The following is a 25,507-nucleotide window of genomic DNA, read 5'->3' as shown; positions in this document are numbered from 1 at the left end:
TTTAATCCCAGCACTTGGGAGGCAGAGGCAGGCAGATTTCTGAGTTCGAGGCCAGCCTGGTCTACAGAGTTAGTTCCAGGACAGCTAGGACTACACAGAGAAACCCTGTCCGGGGGGCGGGGGGGGGGAGAAAGAGCACCCAGAGGTCCTGAGTTCAATTCCCAGCAACCACATGGTGGGTCACAACCATCTGTAATGGGGATCTGGTGTCCTCTTCTGTTGTGGCTGAAAACATCAACAGTGTACTCACATACATGAAATAAATCTTAAAAAAAAAACAAAAAAGCTTTTACTGTAAAGTAATGAAGAATTATGACCAAACTTCCATTCTATCACAATCTGCTTTCTTGATCACAATTGTCCTTCCTATATGTAACATGTACTTTTAGCTTATCTCAGTAACTTGAAAGCTTGTGTATTTTTATGTGCTCAGTCTTGAGCCTGGATCTTGTGATATACATCATAACCTCCAGTTGTGACTTCTCTTGATACTGAAGACTTGAATTCAGAAGACACCATCAATATATGTCCCTCACAAAGCTGACAGAGATTGTTAAAACAAATGGGAGTACCAAGATAAAGATTTCAGGGAAGGAAAGAAAGAAGCACATAGCAGCAGTTGATTGCAATTCTAAAAACTAAATAGTCCCTGCTCCAGTCCACCTCTAGAGAGTTACATTGTAATGGTAGTATTCCCTTTCTTCTCCCACCAACCTAGGTCACTCTTTATTTCTTTTGGGTCTGTGCTTTTGAAAATTTTTATTTTTGTATAACTTTTCTTTTTTAAAATCTTAAGAGTATCAGAGTTTGTTCTTTATTGTGACAAGACAATGTGGTCAGCTTTCTATATTTGAAAGTCAGTCAAGAAGAAGGATGTTCTACTAATTCTGCTACTTGCTTTCTCTTGTGTACTTCATTGTTCAGTAACTCCAGTGTATACTCCATATTGGCGTTAAGGCCACCACTTGCTCCTTATTTTGATAGGAGAGACTGAATTTTCCTCATTGCTTTATATACTGGAGCTAAGACATGTATGTATGTTTTTGCATATAATCACTTTGACTCATAGATCAGTATAATTTATAATGGTAGATCTTTTTTCTCTAGATCTCCTGCTGTTTGCAGTAGTGTATGTTTGTCACTGTTAGACTGTATTATGCAATTACTGAGTAAGTTTTGTATGAGTACATTGAGATTCAGATTGAGATCAGGCTACTTTTAATTTCAGAAAAATGATAATTAGGTCATAGATCTTGATTATTGTTGATATTCAACAGTCACCTTCTTTTTATTTTATTGGTATGTCAATTTTTTAATTTTATTTTTTTTAAATTTTATTATTTTTTTTACATAGGGACTCACTTTGTAACCCTGGCTTTTCTGGAACTCAGTATTAGACCAAGCTGGCCTCAAACAATGAAGTCTTTGCCTCCTGAAAGTCTAGCCTTTGCCTCCTGAATGCTGGGATTTAAGTCTGGGGGACATTGAACTGGCTCTAGCACTACTGGAATTACATTTGTGTATTGTGATAGTAAATGTATAATAAAGGAGATAAGTGCTGTAGTGTTTCAGCATGTTGAACTTAATCACGAGAGTGACTAAGCAGTAATAGTCTGCTCTGTTAGAAAATCTGGTAAAATCTACAGACAAATTACTGTCCAGAAAAGGACATACTTGCGGAATAGTCGAGTGATTATATCTGCCAAGACAGAGTAATCAGCCCTTAATAATTCTGCATCACTAAGTCTATCAGATGATCCTGGGCCAGAAGGCTGAAGATCAGATGCTCCAACGTTTTGTAGTATAGGGACTGTCCAGGTGTTCAGTGGTCTCTATAAATTGGCTAAGTTTTCGAAGCTATGCTTTGTGCTTCTCATAATTTCAGTTAACTCAGTCATTTTGGATTTCTGACGGAGTTGAAGACTTATAGTCTCATAGCCAATCCTGGCTATTTACTTTGAGAGAAAAGATTTGAGAGGATGGTTTTCAGCTGACATTCATTCTAAAGCCAAGAAAAAAGCCAGGTTCAGAACTAAGTCTTTTAGTTAGGAGAGATGACAGAGGTTCTGTTTAGTCAACAAAATGATGGTCTGGGTATTAGGTCTATCTTGCACCTTACTAACACAAATTGGTATAGTTATGCTCTAATTATATTTTGAGAGAAAAGTTTTAACAGGAAGGGTGATATGTAGGAGGAGCTAAGGTGGGAGGAGTAAGGAGAGGACGAGGAGTAAGGAGAGGAGGAGGAGAAGGAGAGGAGGAGCTAGGTGATGAGAGAGAAAGAGAGGGGGGCCAGACATGGAGGCAGACGTTCACATGTCTCTGCCAGTCAAAGATAGTTGATATATCTATGTTGGGTATTGGGTTACACTTCTGATTGATATTGAGCATTACCAAACTTTAAAGCCTTTGGTTAACATTTAAAAAATTGTATAAAAGCAAAAAGGAGAAGGGGGAATGGAATAGGGGTTTTCTAGGGAGGGGAAATGGGGAAAGGGGATGGCATCTGAAATGTAAATAAAATATCCAATAAAAATTTATTAAAAAAAGAAAGTCTGGTAAAGAGAACTCCAGGTAATTAATATCTTTACTGTTTTATACTGAGGAGAAATAATGCAGTTACTACTGTTTCTGATGTAGGGATCTTTCTTTTTATGGCTTTTGGTGCAGTTCATCTACAGATTCTTCTAGGCTGAATGACATGATTATTTTGTGTATTAATTTTTTATAGCCTAAACTTGACAGATCCTAACTGAACCCATTCTTTTCTTTTTTTTAACCTATTAAATCTCCACCCTGTCCCCATGCATGGCTTACAGCCAGTGTGGTGTAGTAGAATGGGGATGTGTTGGATTCATGTATCCCTGCAGCACTAACAAGTTTCTGGATTATGACTTTGGGCAAGTTACATATCCTTTTGTAATCTGTAAAATTAGGAAAACTAAACCCATTCTGGATAGTTGTAAGGTATAAATAATAGGCTCAAAATGCCTGCTGTTGCAAGTAATAACAGATACTTTACTTCTTAAATGAAACAGTACCTTTTCTCCTTTATAATTGTTGAGTTTCCTAGGAGAATTCTATACTTGCTAAACACTTGGTAGTACTGACTTGAGCAGTCTTGAGTGAGGGCTTAGAATGTAGATCAGTACTCCAAGTGCTGGTATAGAATTTGAACCAGATACTAGAGAGCTGCTAAATAAAATATGAAGCGAAATGCATTAAATTTTTATAGTGTTGTGTGGCTGCTTTATGTCTCACTTTTACCAAGAAGTAATCCTCTGCTTTTTATAAAGAATGATGAGAACCCCAGTTACTTATATTTTTGGAGTTTTATCCCTAATGGATAAATAAGTGAATGAATAGATAAATGACCTAATTTCAAACACAATAAACAAGTAATATCTTAGAATATTCTTCATAGATGCTATTTATTCTCTAAAATATTTCTTCTGATTTCTCTTGTGAAATTATAGATAGTGGTAATTTATAAGCTGATTTTGAAACAGTACAGTAGTAGAAAACAAATCACCAAAGGTCAGCAATTGCTGTGTGTTCTGGGAACATTCTTTAAGATTCTAGATTCTAGTGTAATGCTTTTATTTTAGGGAAACAACTTGCTAGTGATCCCTTTGTCATAGATCAGTGTTTAGGCTGTGATGTTTAATGATTAAGTATCTAAACTCCTACATTACATGTTGAAATTTGACTGCCTCGAACAAACAAATGTTGAACCAGGCGGTGGTGGTACACTCCCTTAATCCCAGCATTCTTGAGGCAGAGGCAGGAAGATCTCTGTGAATGTAAGACAAGCCTAGTTTACAGAGTGAGTTCCAGACAGCCAGCACAGAGAAACCCTGTCTCAAAAAACCAAAGAGAAAACAAGTGTTGAGGAGACAACAAGTGGGAGAAGTGCTAGGATTGCAGATGTGGTCCTGTGAATGGCTGTTTCCACATTAGGTAATTATGTAGGTGTAAAAACATTGCTTTTTCTGATAAGTAAACTTAATATGTGATGATCTTTTCATTTCAGAAAGATCCAGATTACCTGAGATTGTGGTTGGACAATTTTGTTTTAAGTTATGAACAATTTTTAGATGTTGACTTTGAAAAGCTGCCTACGAGGTATGTAGACACACTCATTTATCACCAGTGGGCGAAATTGTTAATTTTTGCCAGAAGGATTTTATTACAAGTAGAGCAGCATTGCTAACAGTCTCTATACTCCTGCATGACCATGTTCTCATGACAAACATCACTCAGTGATCATAGCTGTCTTGCTGGGCATTATTATACTTGGCTCTTCTTTCCTCTGGTGAGCTACTACCCTCTTTGTGGTCATTCACTTAGTTTCTGACACTAGCTACTCAGCTTAGAACGGGAGCTTACAAGTGCAAGGCAGAGTCCTCCACAAGATTGCTTGTACTTTAGTCATCCACACTTATCATTTCTTATTTCATTCATTCATTCATTCATCTATTTATTTCTTTATATGCCTTAAGTTTCAATACTTTGTTTTCTTGCCCATGTCTTGCAGGGTAGATGATATGCCTCCGGGAATATCTCTGCTTCCTGATAATATTCTGCAGGTTCTGAGGATCCAGCTGCTACACTGTGTTCAGAAAACAGCAGATGGGTTAGAGGAACAACAGCAAGCTTTGTCAATTTTGCTTGTCAAATTCTTCATTATTCTTTGCAGGTATCATATAAAAAAGTAAAATTTTAGCATAATTATTACCAAAATAATAATGATGATGATGGTGATGATGATGATGTGCTAGTGATACGTGTATGAATTTTTAAAGAATGCGTATATCTTTTATAGCATGACTGGTTAGCACACTGGAAAACTTCTTAATTACTGTACCTAATCATAGAGACACTCAGCCAAGAATTTTAAATGTGTGCTGTCAAGATGGCTCAGTGGGTAAAGGCACCTGCTGCCTAGCCTGATTGCCTGAGTTGGGTCTTCTGGACCCATATGGTGGAAAGAGAATCAGCTCCCTACAGTTTTGTCCTTTATGGCACACAAGGGCCAGTACAATGTACATGTGTGCACAAAAATACATTTTGAGAAGTATAATAAAATCATTGTTTAAACTTAAGGTAACTTTAAAGACCATGGCAGAAGTTTTTATTTCAGCAAGATATGATTATACTAACATTTTTGTATGGTTTTCATTTGTAAATGTATACATTTGTATGTATGCAAACTTGCATACACATAACCTTTGTTTTTTTGTTTTTTTATAATTAAGATAGTCTCACTATGTAGTCCATCTCGCCTGGAATATACAGGGTAGACTAAACTAGTCTTGAATTTAACAGAAATCTACCTGTCTCTGCCTTAAGAGTGCTGGGATTAAACATTGGGGAGGTGGTGAGACATCACCTTGCCTCGCTTCCACCTTATTATTTTGAGAGTTTCTTAGTAGCCTTGCTGACTAGACAGTGCTGGCCGACACACAGGAAAGCATGGGTGTGAGCTTCTTGGGAAGAGTTATAGGAACTAAGACATACCTAAGTGTCTTTTCATTACTGAGTACTCTTTCATGTGAAGGTATGACAGTTTGCTTCAATATTCACCTATATTGAAGGACATCCTAGTTACTTCCAGTTTGGGGCTATTGTTTATAAAACTGCTATAAATATTCATGTCTGGGCTTTATATTTTTCAGCCCATGTAGAAAATACCTAGGAACAGTAATGTTATATCACATGGTTGTAACATTTTCACAATCAATGAATGAGGAACATTTTTCCAGTATTTGATATGCCATTCTTTCAGATTTTGGTTATTGCAGTAGGTGTGTAGTATTTAGTGTTTCATTGTTTTTCCTTAATGATAAAAAATATTTAACCTCTTTTTATTTTTAAGACTGCCATAATGTTTTGGTGAGGTTTTGCCCAATTTTTTTATTGTAAAAATTATTTTACTTATTTACATTCCATCTGTTCCCCCCACCCCCATCCTCCTAGTCCTTCCTCCCACAGTTCCTCATCCCCATTTCTCCTTCTCCTTGCCTCTGAAAGGGTGCTTCCCCTCCCCCAGGTATCCCCCTTCCTTGTGGCCTTAAGTTTCTCAGGTATATATGTGTGCACGCTGGTATATATGTGTGCGCGCTGGAGGACAATTTGGAGGAGTTGATTCTCTGTTGTATCCGAGGGCTTTAATTCAGGTTGGTTCGGCTTGCTGGCAGATAGATGCTTTTACCCTTTGTGCCATCTTGCCAGCCCCAAGGATGGTGAATTTTTAATCTCTTGAGAAACAGCCAGACTGTTTTCCAGAGTATTGTAATTTAAATTCCCACCTGCTTGAAGGCTTGAATTTTTGAACATCCTTGCCAGTGCTTACTCCATTTTCTATTTTTGTGTTATAAAAGCGAACAGGTGAAAATGAAAGTTTTCATGCCTGATGTCGCTGAACATTTTTCATGTGCTTATTAGGTATAATGAATACATTGTTAGCTGTATACAGACTTTAACATTTAAATTATGTGTATGTGTATATGTACATAGGACAGGTACTTGCAGTGGCCAGATGAGGATGTCAGGTCACCTGAAGCTAGAGTTACAGGTGGTAGAGAGCTAGCTGATGTGGGTACTGGGAACTAAACTCAGATTCTCTGAAAGAGCAGTATGTGTTCATAACCACTGACCCAGATGTCCCTACACAGAGAATTTGAAGTGTTCCTGTGTTAGAGAAAGAGATAAACAGCTAAGATGTCATGCTAATTTAATTTCTTGAGCAGCGAAGTCTGTTATTTTTTTCCTGTTCTATTTCAAGATATAAAGTATGTTATAGGTCATTGTCTCAGAACAGAATACTAATAACTTTTAACAGTAAAGCTAAGAGATATTTAAGTGTCATAAATTACCATAGTATGTGTCCCAGCTCAGGTACTTATGGACGCTCTACTTTAAACAGGATGTAATGGTATGTCCTCTTAGAATATTTAAAGATGGTAATGCATGCCCTTTGTGTCATGGACTTCTGATACAGTTACAAAATATGTAAGTCAGAAAAAGAGAACTAAAATTCAGAGAGCAGAGTGAAAACAGTAATGGTACATGTCTCATATAATGGCAGTATCCTATGCATCATTTTCTGCTTTAGTATCATCAATATTGCCAGCATCTGTTCTCAAAACCCACGCTGAATACACTATATATACTAGAGTATATTGCGCATATGTAATATATGTTATTCTTTTTATCTCCTAGGAATTTATCAAATGTAGAAGAAATTGGGACTTGCTCTTATATTAATCATGTCATTACCATGACAACACTGTATATTCAGCAAGTAGGTGTGAATACATTCCTCTTTTGTTGTTTTACAGAGACTAACAAGGATTTACTTTTTTAAAAGTTTTTTAATATTGTAATTAAACTTGCTAAGTGTTTTCAAAGAAAGTAATAATTGAAAAGACAATTGAAATTAGCAGTAGGCCAGGCAGTGGTGGCGCACACCTTTAATCCCAGCACTTGGGAGGCAGAGGCAGGCGGATTTCTGAAGCCAGCCTGGTCTACAGAGTGAGTTCCAGGAGAAACCCTGTCTTGGAAAAAAAAAAAAAAAAAAAAAAAAAAGAAATTAACAGTAGGGTAATAGGTCATTTTATAAATTATATATATATATATATATATATATATATATATATATATATATATATATATGTAATGATTATTTTAAGTTATTTTAAGTTCATTGGAGTTTTGTCTGTATGAGGATATTGGCTACCTTAGACCTGGAGTTACAGACAGTTGTGAGCTGATATGTCAGTGCTGAGAATTGAACCCCAGTCCTCTGGAAGAGCAGCAGTGCTCTTAATCACTGAGCCATTGCTCTAGTCCCAAATCTTTTATTTTCTAAAAGTAGACAAGTAGCTATTAATGCATTAACATTTTTTGTAGTTTTTAAAATGATACAAGGTTTCATTTTGTATATGAATCATTTTATGTGTCATATCTTACTGAAAAACATAATTTCCAAAGATGTTTGGCTAATTTAAATTTGCTCTAGGAAGAACTTAACAATTTAGAAAATATATCTAGTTCATATGATTAAATGACTCTTAAGGACTCAAAGGGGAAGTTCGGCTTATGTTAATAAAAATGACTTAATGTAAGCAGATTAATGAAACATGTCTTTAATTTTATGTTTAATTTTATTTTCAGTTAAAAAGCAAAAAAAAGGAGAAGGAAATGGCTGATCAGACATCTATTGAAGAATTTGTGATACATGCACTGGCATTCTGTGAAAGCTTGTATGATCCGTATAGAAATTGGAGACATAGAATTTCAGGGTATGTCTTACAAATGATAATACTGAGATTGAGTCTTACTATGTAGCCTTGGCTGGTTTGGAACTTGATATATAGACAAGGTTGGAGAGAACCAGCAACCTCTGGACTGCTGAGATTATAGGCATTCACCATCAGATTGGTCCTAATGTTTAAACTGAGTGTTGTTCTGAGAAGATGGTTCAGTGGGCTCTTCGTGGGTACAGCAATTGCCACGTATGCATGAGGACCTGTGTTTAGATCCCTGGAACTTATTTAAAAGCTAGATATGAGATCAGAAATGTCTGTAATCATAGTATTCTTATGTCGAAATGAAAAGTGGAAACAAAAAGACCTGGGAGATTAGAGATGAGCTAAACCTGGCACATACAGTAGAAAACCATCAGTGATCCTATCTCAAACAAAATTTAAAAGCCAAGATGGATGCCCGAGTTTGTCCTTTGACCTTTATGCACACTGTATGTGCCTTCATTCCCACATGCTTGACACACCCATCATACATACATTATAAATTAACAAAACAGAACCTTGTGTGTTATGAATTTGTGGGTTTTTAGAGTCTTCTGTATGTGACTCTTAAAAGAGTATTATTGCTAGACCCTCAACCTAGAACTGACCTTAATACATACATGTAATCATTAAAGAATGAAGGAGGGGGGAATGGGATAGGGGGTTGTAGGGAGGGGAAATGGGGATGGCATCTGTATTGTAAATAAATATCCCAAAAAAAAAAAAGAGTATCTTTCTATATGAAAGCAGTATGGAAGGTTGCATAGAAGAGCTACGTATGGAATGTTGGGGAGATGACTCAGTAAAATGCTAGTTATACAAGCATAAGAACTCTGGTTTGATCTCCAGAACCCACATAAAAAGGTTAGGTTCAGCAGAGTGTGCTTATCCAGTACTAGGGAGGTGGGCTCAGGTTAATCCCTGGAGATTGGTAGCCACTGTAGCTTACTCAGTGTCTTTTTCAAACACTATTCTAATTTGTTTTTTTGAGGCAGAGTCTTACTTTGTATCCTTTTCTGGTTTGGAGCTGCTTTGTAGACATTGAACTCACAAAGATCAAGAGGCATGCAGTATCTTCATTTTTTGAGACAGGTTCTTACTGTCTGACCAGCAAGCTCTAGGGACGGTCTTCATGTGCTCTCCTTTCCATGCTAGGGTTACAGGCACAGGATGGTAGTTTACTTTTGTGTATGAGTCTGGGTGCACATGTGGAGGTTATAGGACAACTTGTTTCTCTCCACTGTGTGTGTGGTGATTGAACTCAGATCCTTCTACTTGCACGGTGAGCACATTATCTGCTGAGCCATCTCCCCAGCCCCTGTACTTGCACTTTGTATAGCTATTGTTACATGATGTTGAAGAGTTTATAACAGAGAATATTTATACAGACTGTAAGAGCTCACCTCATATATTCCATATGATGTATTTTATTAACAATATATCCTGGCACTTGAGAGGGTAGAGGCAGGAAGATCAGAAGTTCAAGCTCATTTCCAGCCACATAGTTGAGGCCATCCTGCCCTGAATGCTGCGATTAAAGGCATTTGCTCCCATTGCCTGGCTGGAACAGGTTCATTTGGACTCAGACTATACCCAGTTGAGTTTGGGTATAAGTTTGAGGGTATAGTTCATTTTGGCAAGGAAACCATGATGGAGGAGCTTGAGGTAGATAGTCACACTGGGTCTGCAGTCAGGAAACAGAGATGAAATTCTAGTGCTCATCTCACTCTCTCCCTTTTCTTCAATCTGACAGTCAAGGTAGGTTTTTTATCTGAACCTAATCTAGAAAACCTTTTAGAAAAGCTTGCCCAGAGATCTGTCTTCAGGATAATTTTATATCTTGCCAAATTCACAGTCACTGTAAGCCTTCAACAACATGTACTCCACTTATTTAACAGAAGAATCTTGTCCTTATTCTTTTTTAAAATTACATTTAAAAAGTTTTATGTTTACTTGCACAGATGTTTATGTACCACATGCAGTGCTTTCAAAGGCCAGAGGAGGGCATTGGATTTCCTGAACTGGACTTGTAGACAGTTGTGAGCCATGATTTGGGTGCTGGGAATCGAGCGTTGGTCCTTTGGGAAAGCAGCATGTGTTATTTATTGCTAAGGCATCACTTTAGCCCTTTTATTTTTTTTTTTTTTAACTTTGTATTTTGAAAAAGTTGATTATAAGCCGGGCGGTGGTGGCTCACACCTTTAATCCCAGCACTTGGGAGGCAGAGGCATGCGGATTTCTGAGTTCGAGGCCAGCCTTGTCTACAGAGTGAGTTCCAGGACAGCCACAGAGAAACCCTGTCTCAAAAAAAAAAAAAAAAAGTTGATTATATGTTAAATTCTCCTGAGAAACAGCATCTATGGACATTTAAGATATATGTCTATAGGAATTTGAATTTTTTAAAAAACAAACTCTGTCTAGTTTTGTCAAAGAAAACCTTGCTTGGTTTACTTCTTACCAGTCTGTTCTGGCATGCTTCTAATGATATCAGAATCACCTGGGTCAATCAGGGCCAGTGTGTATACTCCATATTCTGTGAAAGTTTCTTCATGCTGTACTTAATTCAGTATTACTGCCACTGTGATGATGGACACCAGTTTTGGTTAACGTGCATGCTATTATTCCTCAAATCTGGGTAGCTGGTGAGGATAACTAGTTTTGTTTCGTCCTGACTATCTTTAGCGTCTGTTCATACTTTAATATGCACTTTCCACTTTTCATGACAAGTTGGATGTAGAGTTGACTGACTCCTGAGATTTTTTCATCTTTGGGGCTCCCATCTTCCTGCCTTAAGTGTGGAACAGACAGTCCTGTAACCAAGAGCGCCACCAAAATGGCCAGAGTCAAGAAAGCATTGAATTTTCATACAACACTAGCCCTCATAGCAGGGAACCAAGTCCAAGTCTGATATGTGGATGAGCAGTTTTGAACTGCTTAAGTGAGCCTGTGACAGGCAGATGCTTGGGAAAGTCAGAACTGCAGATGAAACCCCAAGACAGAGAAGTTTCTGATGCTGAGGGTTTTGTTTGTTTGTTTGTTTCTTCTGTCACATCTCATGAAGAAAATATGCTTTACTCAGTCAGAGTTCACAAATATACCAATTAATCTCACCTAAAAACGTCTTCCAGGTTAATAAAATTAATCACATTGTGTCAAGATATTTTGTCTAAGTAGTAGTGGGAAGGTCCTAAGTTGGTCCTGTGCCCATCTATTGAACTTTAGCATCTCTCTTTTTCTAGGGTAACTTCTTTCAGTTTTCCTGCCATAAGGATTTTTGCATTGCTCAAGATAGACTGAATTATCTGTAGTATCAAATAGAGGTCTTAGAATAACAAAGGTGTATTTCTTGTTCATGCCATCTGTCTTATTTTTAAGGAAAAAAATTATTTTTATCATGTGTGAGTATGTATGCTCTCAGGAACAAAAACCTCTGGCTCTCCTGGGTCTAGAGTCCCAGTGGTTGTGAGCATACAGACATGGTTACATCGTTATTGGGAATAGAACTCAGGAATAGTATTATATGTTTTTAATTGCTGCAGTATCTCTTCATACCTTTCCCTGTTTCTGAAGATAATCTTTCCATCTGTCTTTGTGTAGATAGACACCCATATTAATCCTAGTCACTTAATACATAGGACAGCCAACATCTCATGTTGTTAGTTAGCATGAGAAAGTGGAAAGAAAATGGTGAAACTCTTACATTGGCAATTTAAATCTGCTTTTTTGGTCATGCTACACAGCATATCATTTTCATTCTGAATTTACTGTTGGCCAAAACTGATTATGTGTCCCCATATACCACAAAGGGACCATATTCAGCTCTACCACATGAATACAAGGACTGTTGTAATAGCAGTAGTTTGGCAAGCAGTACCATGACTGATTCTTGCCTTTGTACCTCTGAAGATTTTAAGGATGCAGAAGGGCATGTAACTCTTCGTCATGTGCAGGCTTTCTAGTCATTTATCATTTCAGTTTCCAGCGATGCAGTTTTCCTCTCTTTGGATTTGTATACTAGAGATTCTGCGAGGGAAACTTTCTCTCCCACTTCTGCCACCCCCCTCTTTTCCACCGTTATACTCAGCAGTGAAGATCTAAGGAAATCACTCAGTTTGAAACAGTGACGTTGATTCTCTTCTTTATAGTCACCAAAGTAGATAAAGAACTGTCAGTCTGAACATGACAGAAGCTTTTAAAGAAACCTGTAAGAAATCAGTGCAAAAGGATTCAAACCTGATAAAAGGAGAGAAGACATATAAATGGTAGTTCTGATAACAAACTAAAGTAAAGAGTAAAGAGGTTTGTTAAAAACATTTACAATTTTTGAAATCTTGAACAGAGACAAATCCTAAATAGCATGATGTCTGTCATATATCACTAGATGGAAGATGTGTATATGTAAGGTGGCTGCAGAAAGAAGAGAGCATACATTAAGTAGTTAGTCACAGTTAATAAGTGTTTATGGCATTTCACCAGGAATTACACTCAAAGCTGTCTTTATGTTCTGTTTAATATGCCAAAAAATCATTCCATAATAGAACTGCTTTAGTAGCAAATAGCAAATTAAGGGATTCAGATTTCAGTTTCTTTGACTGACATAGTTAATTACTATGTTAATTACATAGCCATAACCTAATTGGCCATGGATGCTTTGTTCATACCTAATTGTAAGACAGCACCAAGCAAAATCCCAAATCAGAACTTTCTATGAAGAGAGAGACTGTGTACATGTACTTGTAGTCTATAGATGTGCAAAATCTATGGGTACTTTCAGACATTTTCCATTTATGCTGTTTTTAATAATATTAAAATATAATTTTCAGGGCATGATAAAAATTTCTGTGTTTTTTATTTTATTTTTTAATTTTACCGTTCCACTAGTTGAAAGTGTTATTGGGGCCGGGTGGTGGTGGCGCTCGCCTTTAATCCCAGCACTTGGGAGGCAGAGGCAGGCAGATTTCTGATTGAGGCCAGCCTGGTCTACAGAGTGAGTTCCAGGACAGCCAGGGCAATACAGAGAAACCCTGTCTCGAAAAACCAAAAAAAAAAAAAAAAAAGTATTATTGGGGGACTGGAGAGATGGCTCAGCACTTAAGAGCACTGACTGCTCTTCTAGAGGTCCTGAGTTTAATTCCCAGCACCCACATGGTGGCTCACAACTATCTGTAATGGTTTATGATGCACTCTTCTGGTGTGTCTGAAGACAGCTACAGTGTACTCGTATAAATAGTAATAAATAAATAATATTTGAAAAAAAGAAAGTATTATTGGTTTTAATAGGCTTTATTCTTCAATCTCTTTATCACCACGACTGTCTAAGCAACTTTATTTTGTTTTGAGCTGAAATGTTCTCAGTAAGAGCATATACACTTTGTATTAACTTTGTTAAAGTTTATAGAAAATATTCATGTAAACTCCTGGAATTTTCATTAAAAAAATAATCCTATCCCACACTAGATCTGCATCCTTAGAGTGAGGGAACTTAAAGATCTAGACCCATTATAGCTGAACAAAACCTCAGTAAGACACAGGTGAGACACTAGCTTCTGCAGTCTCTTGGCAATACTTTCATAGTCTTAGATGTCACTTTGCCAGGACTACTATGAATACTCTTCTGGAAATTTAAACTTAAATTCTGGTTTGTTTTTAAATTCCTAAATATTTGGAGACTTAACTTGGCAAACACAATGTATAATAAACATTCTGGGGCTGGAGAGATGGCTCAGAGGTTAAGAGCACTGACTACTCTTCCAGAGGACCAGAGTTTAATTCCCAGACACCATATGGTGGTTCACAAACATCTGTAAAGAAATTTGGGGTCATCTTCTGGCCTGCAGGCATATGTGCAGGCAGAACACTGTGTACATAATAAAAAAACATGATTTATGAGATCAAAAATAAAGGGATTTATTAAAAAAATTCCTTAGTTGGTAAGTACTTAAGTTACTGTTTTATCTCATTTTTGAACATTGCACTAGTCCTAAAGATGTTTTTGTTCAGCATATAAACCAAAATCAGAATGTTGAATTTGTTTATAATTGTTTTTTAAATAGTGCCAGCTCTACTTGCTCATGTTGTAATTTGTTACTGACTTCTTTTCTAATGATAGACGGATCCTTAGTTCTGTGGAAAAGAGCAGACAGAAATACAAACCGGCATCTCTCACAGTGGAGTTTGTTCCTTTCTTTTATCGTAAGTAATATTCTAATTCACTTTACTTTGATTGTGATCAACTCTGATTAGTGGGTTTTTTTTCCCCCCGCTTACTGATTCTGACCTTAATTTAGTGTGTGAGTGTATAAAAAGACCAAGGCTGCCAGAGAACAAAACCACTGGTCAGTTAATTCATGTTTGGTTGGGATTGTGGCTCTCAGTTTGATTAATGTTTTCCATGTTTTTCTATTTAACAACTAATCTGTTGCTTTGGTGAGTTGAGCATTTTAAAGAGTGTATATTTTACAACTTCACAATTTTTACTAAGAACAGAAAACTGGGCTAGAGATATCCTAAGAACACATATTTAGCATGCACAAAAACTTGCCATTTGATCATTAGAACCAGAAAACAAACCAGTTTGCACCCAAACCATTAAGAGACTTGACTACATATGTCATGGCTGTGTATGTTATAGTTTCTTTGTCACTTTTGTTTTTGTACTGAGTAAGGTTTCACATCTCCTAGCCTGACCTCAGACTTGCTGTAGCTGAGGATGACTTGAACTTCTGATTCTCTGATCTTTTCCTGAGTGCTTGCACCACAGGCATATGCTACTATCTCTGGCTGGATTTTACTCTTGGAAAAAGATTGTGCTGGGCTAGAAAGGTAATTCAGTTGGTAGAATGCTTGCCTATCATGTACTAGATTCATTTCCTATAACTACAGTAATGGGGCATGGTGGGACATGCCTATGATCCAAGCTCTAGAGAGGTAGAGGCAGGAGGATCAGGTCACCTTTGGCTTTACAGCAAGTTTGAGGCCAACCTGGGATACACAGGACCTTGTCTTAAAAAAGAAATATTATGGCATCTTTCAAGAACATAGGAAAAAAATTACAAAATATAAAATGAGCACTTTGTTTCTTAAATATATTTCTTATTGAAACATGTAAAATCTTTACATTTGCCACATTGCTTCAGTGTGTACTTTCTGCCCCTAGTGCACTAAGATAGAAATAGCTTGCTCAGTGAAGACAGCTATAGTACATATCCTGTATCACTACCCTTATGGTTGATTTTACCCTAGATAATCAAATGCACATATTTATAATCTATGCTTGGAATTGGCCTCACTTTAAAGATACAGGGCAGGACATCCAAAGTAGTATGGTGATTCTGTTCAGCTGAATTCTTTATACCTGCCTAAGGATTGCTTTTTAAGTCTGTCGTACAAAGTTTTGAGGCCAAAATGGGATGAGTTTCACCCAGGTTTAGAAATACAGTGTCCTTTAGAAGTTTTAGATCTTTGCATGTACAAATTGTGTACATATTTTGTTAATTTATCTCAAAGTACTTTTGTTTCTTTTTCTTGTAAATGATTTTTGGCTGTATTGTCTACTGTTACTGGTACATAGAGATAGTTTTTATATATTGATCTTATAGTATGTGACCTTGTTAAATAAGTATATATCTAAGTTGTAGTTACCCTTATGCTGTTCCTTAAGGTTTTATATGTATACTGTCATGTAAAGTAAATGTAAATGTAAATGTAAATGTAAAGTACATGTAAAGTAAATGTAAAGTAAATGTAAATGTAAAGTACACATTTTCACTTTTCTTGACATTCAAATGTTAATTAAACCTAGCCTTGCGCTTTAGGACCTACATGTTAGGAGTCTATAGGAATTTTTTCTTTTTAGATCTTGTGTAGTTTTAAGAATTGGATTTGTGTGTGCATGCACACAGACACTCCTACCATCTTGCCTGTGTGTGGGGTCATCGAACAGTTTCTCGGTTCTTTCTGTCTACCATATAGTTCTTGAGGCAGACTGGGGCAGTCATGTTTGGCAGCAAGTGCCTACTGACTCATCTTGCCATCCCCTTTATGTACTTTTGAATCAGGGTAATTATTGTAGTATGTTTGGCTACAATAACAGAATACCAGAGACTGTGACGTAAGCACAGAAGTTTGGTTTTTGGCTGATGGTCTCTTCCTTGTTGTATTCTCAGATGTTAGAAAGACTGGTAGCTCTTCTCACAAGAACAGTAATTTTGTTGTATCAGGTACCTTTCTGATCTTACCTAACCTTAATCACCTCTTCATAAGCCCTGGCTCCAGTATAGTTATGTAGGTGTGAGTTAAGACAATTGGTACTTGAGTTTGGGAGGAATAGTTGAGTCTGTACTATTCCATCTCTGCCCCCTTCCCTTCACATCCACACACACACAAATATGTTTATTATACATAAAATATGTTTATTCTATCCTGGTAGTCTAAAACATCTTAACACATTCCAATGTTGCCTCTCAGTAGTCTACAATCCAAAATCTCCTCTAAATGTTTCATAATCAGATAATGAGCAAAACTCAGGTGTAATCGCAGTGAGAAAACATCCATCTTCAGCTGTGAACCTGTGATAGATAATTCTAAAACACACTGGTGAGTCAGGTATGGGATGTTGAAGAAAGGGGTGACATGTTGCAAGCTTTCATAAAGCCTGGAAAGATAACAAATTCCATTAGACTTAAAGATTGAACGTAATCTTTGATTTAGTAATTTGCACTTCCATTAGGGAGGTAGTGCTATGTCTTCTAGCTCTATAAGGCATCCTAATTATTTAGTTAGTTATAATTATTGTATGTATCTATGCATGACGTGTGTGGGCACACATGCTGCAGTATGCATGTGGAAATCAGAGACCCAACTTTGTGGAGTTATTTTTTTTCCTTCTGCTTTTACATAGGTTTCAGGGATAGGACTCAGGTCATCAGCTTTGCACCGAAGAGGCTTTACTGGCTGAGCTGTGTTGCTGGCCTTTAAAAAAAAAATCATATAAGGATTTGCACTTTCTACTTTCTCTGAGTCACTACCCACGTGCTTGTCTTTGTGAGCACAGTCCTGCCCTTGAGACTCTGAGTAGTGTTGTGGTAATTGGTTAAAAACGGCCGCTGGTCAAGCTCACTATCTAAGCTGCAGCGGTTTTGCCTAGCTCAGCTGCCATGCTCCGCTGCCACGTGCGTGCGCACTGCAGCTAGAAATGGCCAGCCCTGCCTCCCACGAGGCGCCAGCGTGGGAGCTGGCTCTGCCAATCTTCTACGCTGTCTCCACAAGGCTGGGTTTAGCCCAGAACATCCTGCCATCCACGTGGTCTTGGTACAAAAGAGACTCTAATGCTTAGATTAGCCAAAGGCTTTATAAATTTAGTAATGCTCAATAACAAGATGCCCACATAATCAGAGGCATAACCCAGTACTCAACCTAGATATACCAGCTACCTTTGACTACTAGAGACACGCGCACATCCGCTTCTATGTTCCCCCCTCTCTGGTGCTCTCTCCCCTAGCTCCTCCTCTTCCTTCTCCTCTTCCTCTCCTTACTCCTCCCACCTTAGCTCCTCTCAACTTGCAAGAAAAATATTCAGAGTAGGTTGTCCTGACCCACTGAAACTGTGGTGTGATCCTCTCAAATTGAAGAAACCCAACAATATACCTTTGTTCTTTCCTATTTTCTCTTTAGTTGAAAATGGTAATGTGTCTAGTGTTATAATTCCATCCTTATCCTGACTTGAGATGAAATGGCTAATTAAGTCTGTAAGTTATATAGTCACTGGAATCTTGGTCTGGATTTCTTATATCCTGAACTCCTTGTATCACCAGTTCTTGTGATCTGTCAGGAATGGAGATGAGATGCTCAGTGTAGTATAGATGATATGGGGAGTTATCGTAGAGTCGGATTCATTCTCAGAGAGTGATGGATAATGGCCAAAGAGGCCTACTGAGCCCATCTACATTTTAGAAGGCTGTATACTGTTTTCTAAATTCTAACACAAGTAGATTTTCCTGAGGGACAATGAAGTGGTTGATGGGCTTGTGTAGATTGTTTCATTTAGGAGGGAGCAATGTATGTCCATATTCTTTATCAGAGTTTCTCCTTCTACATAACATTTTTTAATTGGATGTTTTATTTACATTTCAGATGTTATTCCTTTACCCCATTTCCCCCCCCATCCAAGAACCCCCTATCTCATCCTCCCTCCTCCTGCATTCTATGAGGATGGGCACCCAACCACCCCCACTCCCATCTCCCCACCCTCAAATTCCCCCACACTGAGTATCCAGCCTTCATGGAACTAAGGATCTCTCTTCTCCCACCTATGCCTGACAAGGCCATCCTCCCCTACATATACAGCTGGAGCCATGGGTCCATCCCTATGGGTTCCCAGGCTGGTGGTTTAGACCCTGGGGAGTGCTGGTTAGTTGGTATTGTTACTCTCTTCATGGAGCCGCAAACCCTTTCAGCTCCTTCAGTCTTCTTTCTCACTCCTCCATTGGGAACCCTATGATCAGTTCAATGGTTAGCTGTGAGCATCTGCTTCTGAATGTCAGACTCTGGCAGACCTCTAAGGAGACAGCTATATTAGGCTCCTGTCAGCATGCACTTCCTGACATCCACATCAGCGTCCACCTTTGGTGACTGCACATGGAATGGATACACAATTGGAAGGGTCTCCAGACAGCCCCTCCTTCAGTTTCTGTCCCACACTTTGTCTCCATGTTTGCTCCCTTGAGTATTTTGTTACTCCTAAGAAGAGCCGAAGCACCCACACTTAGTTTTTCTTCTTCATGAGCTTCATGTGGTCTGTGAGTTGCATCTTGGGTATTTCGAGCTTCTGGGCTAATATCCAATCTTAAACATAAAAAGTTTAGAGCTTTTAGAGCCACCGTTAGTTATCTATTAATGTTCTTTTAGGCATTCCAGGATGCCTTTAGGGCCAGAGATAAGAATCAGATCTCATTCCTCTTATTGGCAATGAAATTCCTGCTATTTGAGACATTTGTTTAATAGCGTTCTAACCTCAGTGTCCTCTAAGTCTGTTAATATCTAGTTAGCTGTCTAACCCCCCCTCCTGTCCCTTGCCGCCACTGCCACCACCACCACCAAACATACACCAAGATTTGAGTTCCTAAAGTCATTTAGGAGTGTAATATTGGGTTAATCTGTCTGCTTTGGATTGAAGTGGGATATAAAAGTATTTAAGGTCTCTTCTCTTAGTGACTTTCAGGCCTCAGAGGACAATCAAGGGGATTCAGAAAGGACTTAGACTTTCAGGATTATTTGGGGTAGGTTGATTGTAAATAAGAGGGAAAAAAAAATCAAGACAGTAGTTAAACACACAAGTTCCAAGGCCTTAATCAAGTCATTGTTAAGATTACAGTAGATATGACCCATTTCCTCCTTGGGCAATCTAGAGATCCACTTTCAAAGTTATTTACTGAATGAAAAAAAAATAAAGAAAAAGAAAGAAATGAAAAGGAAGAACTAAGTATGGTGGAAGAGAAGGTTTATTGTAGATAAAAGGGAGAGCATAGCCAGAGGTCTCTGGAAGGGTCCAGAGTGATCATGGCCAGTCTAAGCTAGCACATGTGGAGAGTTGGGGGAGAGGAAAGATAAATGCCAGGAGCGTAAAGGGTAGACAAAAGAGGATCAACATAGCCAAAATGGATGGATTATATAAGGAAGAAACTTCTGGGCTGGAGAAGTTTAGGTAAGGGGCAAGGTGAGAGAGCCTGGTGGCCAGGTCTGCTTTGGTATGTTAAATAGTTACCCCAGCCAGTCCTTGGTTTGAGACCATAAGAGGGGGAGTGTCCAACATAGATTGATCCTATGGTTTGTTTTTCATTAAAAAGGATTTTAAAAAATGATTTATTTATTTGTCTGTGTTTGTGTTGAGTGTGCCACATTTTGCTTTTGTGGAGGTCAGCAGACAGTTTGCAGGAGTTGTTTCTCTCTAACATGTGGATCCTGGGATCAAGCTCAGATTGTTTGTCTTGGTGCCAAACACCTTTGAACTTGCCATTCATCTCTGAATCTTGAACCTGCTTTTGTATGTAGTATAGATGAGATGATAGTCAGGCATATACATAAAATATTCAACCTTAATAAAAGAACAAGTACCTCTTGTCGGGTGATGGTGTTTAAAGCAATGCTTTTAAAAAACATCATTTGTACTTTAGAATTAAGAGAAATTCCCTGAGGTATATAATTTATAGCTTCCTAAACATGTAATAAGAATTTTACTATACTAGAATGACATTCTCTGTATCTGTAGATGGAATAAAAACTTTTAAGCAATAAAGATTCAAGATTCACTAGAGAGATGCACTGAGTCGGATTTCAGTCATCCCTTAGTGATGCCTGATGCTCTTCACCTCCTGCTGGGAAGCTGGAGTAGGAGTACCAAAAACACAGAGAACAAAGACAAATACAGTTATAGACTTTTGAAGGGAGAGGGTCTTTGAGTTTAGCAGTTTAGTGAAGGTACTAGCTAGAATAGTGGGCAATTCAGAGTGCCTTTGGTCTGGACTACAGTAAACCAATCCAATTATCCTGTTCTACATGGGACTTCTACTTGTTTGCCGCTTACTAAAGACAGGATATAAGTTGTGGTTGATCTCTACATGGGCATAATCAGTTGTCTAACAAAAGCTAAATGGTTATACAGATGAAATTAGAAGAAAATTAACAGGATAATCAGAATTACTTCTTGGCCCTATATTCAGAAATCCTAGACTATACTTGTAAGTTCCTCCTAAGAGCAACAAAGATGGAAGGATAGTGCCTCAGAGTTATTAAGTGCCATTAGGAGCTGACCCATGTATTCTCAGTTTTATGACCCACTCAGTAACAAAACATTCTCATGGGTCAAAGACAAAAATATTTTGATGTAAACTGAGAGGTCCATCCTAAATATATAACAGCAAGTATGGATCTGTTGTTCCTAGTATTAAATGGCTTTCTGACTTAAACAGCTTTTGTTAGTCATCTATTTGTCTTTATCTCAGATTTGAAAATTTCCTGATGTCTTGATTAGTTGATTGTTGTGAAAGGACTACTGGAAAGGTAGACCTAATGTGTGCCAGCACTGCTGTCCTTGTCTCATGCTTTGAACACTCTTGTCTTGCCTTTTTGATTTCAAGCTGTTACTAAAGCATTAGGGAAATCCTGTCTAGCAACCAGGTTTAAGGCAAAAGAACTAGCTTTGGCATAATCAGTGTATTATGGTAGTGGGCTTTAGTCATCGCCTTGAAGAGGAGTATCTACTGTAGAAGTTCAGAAATAGTATGGGTGGGTAAAAGTCTATAGACTCACTTTTATTTTTATTGTCATGAACATAGTTCGGACCCATGTGAATAACAATTTTTATGTTTTAATTTTTGGTTTTTAAAAATTAGATCTAAAGTCGGACAGTGGTGACGCATGCCTTTAATCCTAGCACTTGGGAGGCAGAGGCAGGTGGATTTCTGAGTTAGAGGCCAGCCTGGTCTACAGAGTGAGTTCCAGGACAGCCAGGGCTATACAGAGAAACCCTGTCTTGAAACAAACAAACAAACAAACAAACAAACAAATTAGATCTAGTTATTTTATGTGAATGTTTTACCTGTATGTATATATGTATATGTACTGCATATTGCTTGGTACCTGTTGGAGGTCAGAAGAGGACATCAGATCTTTTGGAGATAGAATTAAAGATGATTGTGCACCACAGTGTGTATACTTGGAATCAAATCCCAGTCCTCTGCAAGAGCAATAAATGCCTTTAACCACTGAGCCATCTCTCTAGCCCCAATTTTTATCTTGGGTATAAAAAGACAAAGACTGGCCAGAGCTAAATACAGATAACAAGGCATAGCTTTTTCTGAAACTTTTTTCTTATTATTGAGAATTTCATGCACATATACAATGAAATATTTACCCCCATTTCTTTCCTTCAATCCCTCCCACATTTTCTTCAAAGCATATCCTTCACAACTTTGTGTCCTTCTCTCCCTCCCTCCTTTTCTGCCTGCCTGCCTTCCCCTCCCTCCCTCCCTCCCTCCCTCCCTCCCTCCCTCCCTCCCTTCCTTCCTTCCTTCCTTCCTTCCTTTTTTTCAAAATAAACTGCCAACTCCAGTTAGTGCTAACCATGTGTGCATGATAGCGAAATCATTCACTGGAACATGGGAATCCTACCAGTGGCCACGTCCTCACAAAGAATGATTCTCCTTTTCAAGTGGTCCTCTGACATCCACACTTGAGCTGTAACAAATGTGCCCCTTTCCCCCTCTGGTAAATAAATAAATGGGGGGGGGGGGAAAGGAGGAGGAAAAGCAAGCAAGCAAGCAAGAGTGAGCCAGTAAATTGTTGACTGCAAGGCTTCTCCATGTAAATTCAAATGAACACTGCTGTCCCCATTGAAAAGTAGTTTAGGCAGCCCCATACCCCTTAAAGCAATCTCTGTAAAGTCGATTTTATAACCTTGTTGAAATGTGTTAGACTTAGAGGCAAATTGAATAGAAGACTGGGCTTCCTCTTCAAGGAACAGATCTATGTATAGAAAAGGGAATTGGTAAATCACCTCAGAAGGGATTGGGACAAAAGCCATCTAAAGTCATAGGAGGGGTATTGGTAATCTTGCCCTTCAGATAAGCTGAGATTCCTGGCATAATATTTTAAAAATAACTTTATGGTTTGATTAAAATGTTCTACCTTTTTAGAAGAATAAGGTCCCTAATTGCAATGAAGATAGCATCAAATTCCCAGAGATTTGGGTATAGACTGAATGATTTGGGAAGCAAATGAAGGCACATTATTATTTGAAGAGTCCTTGAGAAGCCAAATGGAGGAATATTTTCCAGAAGGAGGGCTTCAGATACTTTAGTGGCCCTTTCAGGTTGATTTGGAAGGCCTCTATCTGTCCTGGGCAACGATCACCAAGATTCAGTAAGGGATAGTCTGTTGCTTCTTTGGCTGCTGCATCTCCTTTGTTGGTTTTCTGAAGTTTCCTTCTGACTTATTAGATAGCCCATTAATGGACTGTTGCTATTTCAGCCAGCAGCTGTATTGTCTCTAATGAAGTTGGAATTTGAAATCCATAACTGATGAAACTGTTGTTAATGTTAAGGTTAATTCTTTTCTTTCAGAGGGCAGTGTGTGTATGCATTACCATGACAGTCAGTATACAGAGTTGCCCATTTGCCCTGGTTAAGTGACAGCACAAATTAGGCCTGCTCTTTTCACCAGCTGTGCTGATTTCTGGATGGCAGAAATCAGGCTTCTGTGATAGCTGTAAGGGGAAAAAAAATAACACAGCCAGTGTATTCTTCATTTCTCACACAGGAACTTCTGTCAGTGAACCATATTACATCTGTGAACTTTGAGTAAGTTAAACCATACTCTGGGGTAGGAAATAAAATAGAGGAGTTGAGGTGGAGCACTGTTGCAAAAATATTTCAGTTACCAAGTAGCCAAGTTTGGTAACATAAAAGAAGAATATCTAAACCACTGGGAGATTTGGGTTTTAGTAGGGAGGTTGTTTGCTGTAAAATATAAGGAGGCAGTGGAGAGAGCTCAAGTAAATTTAAGGGAGTGTTCTACTAAGAGAGCTGTGACAGCTACTATTTTTGTTGTTTTGTTTTTGGTTGGTTGGTTGGTTCTTGGAACCAAGGTATCTTTATATAGCTCTGGCTGTCCTAGAATTCAGTAGACCAGGTTGACCTTGAACTCACAGAATCCATCTCGTCTGCCTCCTAAGTGCTGAGATTTAAGGCTACAGCTACTATTCTGATGTATCCTGTCAACCCTTGGGCAACTGAGTTAATTTTGATAAATATCCTCCAAGCAGATAGATAGCTTTTACTTAGGGCATAGTTGAGAACTTGGGGGTTACACCCTGCTATTTGGTAACATACAGTTTAAAAAGTCTGCCAGGTTGGGATAACCCCCAAAGACCAAGCTTTTAATTTATCCTAAGACTTCTCTTGTTCTTATTCCCATGAAGGAGAACTTGGTTGTTTCCTTTTAGGTATTCATTTAGATGCTTATCCATAAGGCCATACATAGAAACCCAAAGTTTACAGTAACCTGTTAGTTTTCCAAAGGCCCTAAGCTGTTTTCTAGTGGTAGGATTTAAGAAGGATCTGAATGGCTTTCTTTGGATCAATGCCTTGAGTCATATGACTCCTAGATATGATACTTCCATGTATTCTGTGAGCCAGGAAATTGAAAGGCTGTGTTAGATGATTTGGGTCTCAAATGGTTCCAATTTGTTGATATTATCCAAAACCTTCTAGATAGAAGCTAGTGGGACATAGTAGGCCCTTTTCTCTCCACCAGGCCAAACAAGGTGTTGAGTTGTCTATTTCAGTATCATACATTGTCTTCATGGCCCATTTGATTTGATGTTTATTTTGATGTTTATTGACTTTGACTTCAAAGTAGAACAGTTTATTACCTTGTTTCTTTCTTTCTTTTTTAATGGTTGACTTAGTTGGAGGATATTGATGGGGTAAAGTGGTCATGCTTATTTGTTCTAGAACATCTCTGAAGACATTGAGGCTGACTTGGGGAGGGACATATGCTTTGGATAATTAAAAGCAGGTAACTTGTGGAGCTTTTTGTATGTGCCTTTCAAAATCACCTTTTTAATGGCCTTTGGATAGGACAGTGGGTTTTTTTTTTTTCTTTTTTCTTTTTTTTTTTTTGTTGTTTGTTTGTTTTTTGTTTTGATTTTTCCCCCACTTTTGGTACAGTATTTATACACTTGATCTTAGCCAAAAGACCGAGAAGCGATTGGTACAGTATTTATGAAAAAGGTTTTCAGATAACTTTATTTTGCTACTCTGTTAGAAAACATGGTCTTTTTGTTTGTTTGTTTCTTTTGTTCTTGTTTTTTGATATTAAAATGTTCATCCCTACTTGCAATAATATTTGTTGTATGTTTTGCCAGATATTAATACTATTCTTAGCATACTTTAAAAATTAAAAAACATTTTCTCTGTTTTTGTATGTTGCACATACCTACATGCATGTGAACGTCTGAGGAAGGTAGTTGGTTTGCCTGTGAATCCTGATGGTTGAGTTTAGGCCATCAAGCTTGGCAGCAATTGACTTTACCTGCTGACTCATCTTACTGCCCTTCTTAGTGAGCTTTAGATTAGACAATATGTGGTATGTATTTTTTTATATCCTTAATACTACTTCTTTTCTTGGGTTTCCCTGTG

General features: G+C 38.0%; 1 protein-coding gene and 1 pseudogene across 5 annotated transcripts in view; one reads left to right on the top strand and one right to left on the bottom strand.

Annotated features, from left to right (window-relative positions):
- The window catches only part of Nbeal1 (neurobeachin like 1), a 150,752-nt gene that overhangs the window by 10,851 nt on the left and 114,394 nt on the right, over positions 1-25,507 (top strand). For 4 of the 5 annotated variants that reach the window (XM_076931826.1, XM_076931828.1, XM_034498971.2 and 1 more), the window contains exons 3-7: positions 4,034-4,125; positions 4,538-4,699; positions 7,225-7,306; positions 8,179-8,306; positions 14,422-14,504. In XM_076931826.1, coding sequence (XP_076787941.1) covers positions 4,034-4,125; positions 4,538-4,699; positions 7,225-7,306; positions 8,179-8,306; positions 14,422-14,504 — 547 coding nt within the window. Of the gene's footprint in view, positions 1-4,033; positions 4,126-4,537; positions 4,700-7,224; positions 7,307-8,178; positions 8,307-14,421; positions 14,505-25,507 lie in introns of those variants that run through there. The other variant, XM_076931829.1, reaches the window with a different exon arrangement.
- Positions 10,760-11,092, bottom strand: LOC117705125 (large ribosomal subunit protein eL30 pseudogene; annotated as a pseudogene).

The sequence above is a fragment of the Arvicanthis niloticus genome, chromosome 3 (genome assembly GCF_011762505.2).
Source record: "Arvicanthis niloticus isolate mArvNil1 chromosome 3, mArvNil1.pat.X, whole genome shotgun sequence".
NCBI lineage: Eukaryota > Metazoa > Chordata > Mammalia > Rodentia > Muridae > Arvicanthis > Arvicanthis niloticus.
The sequence above is the reverse complement of the archived record's forward strand: the minus strand, read 5'-3'. Positions and strand labels throughout refer to the sequence as shown.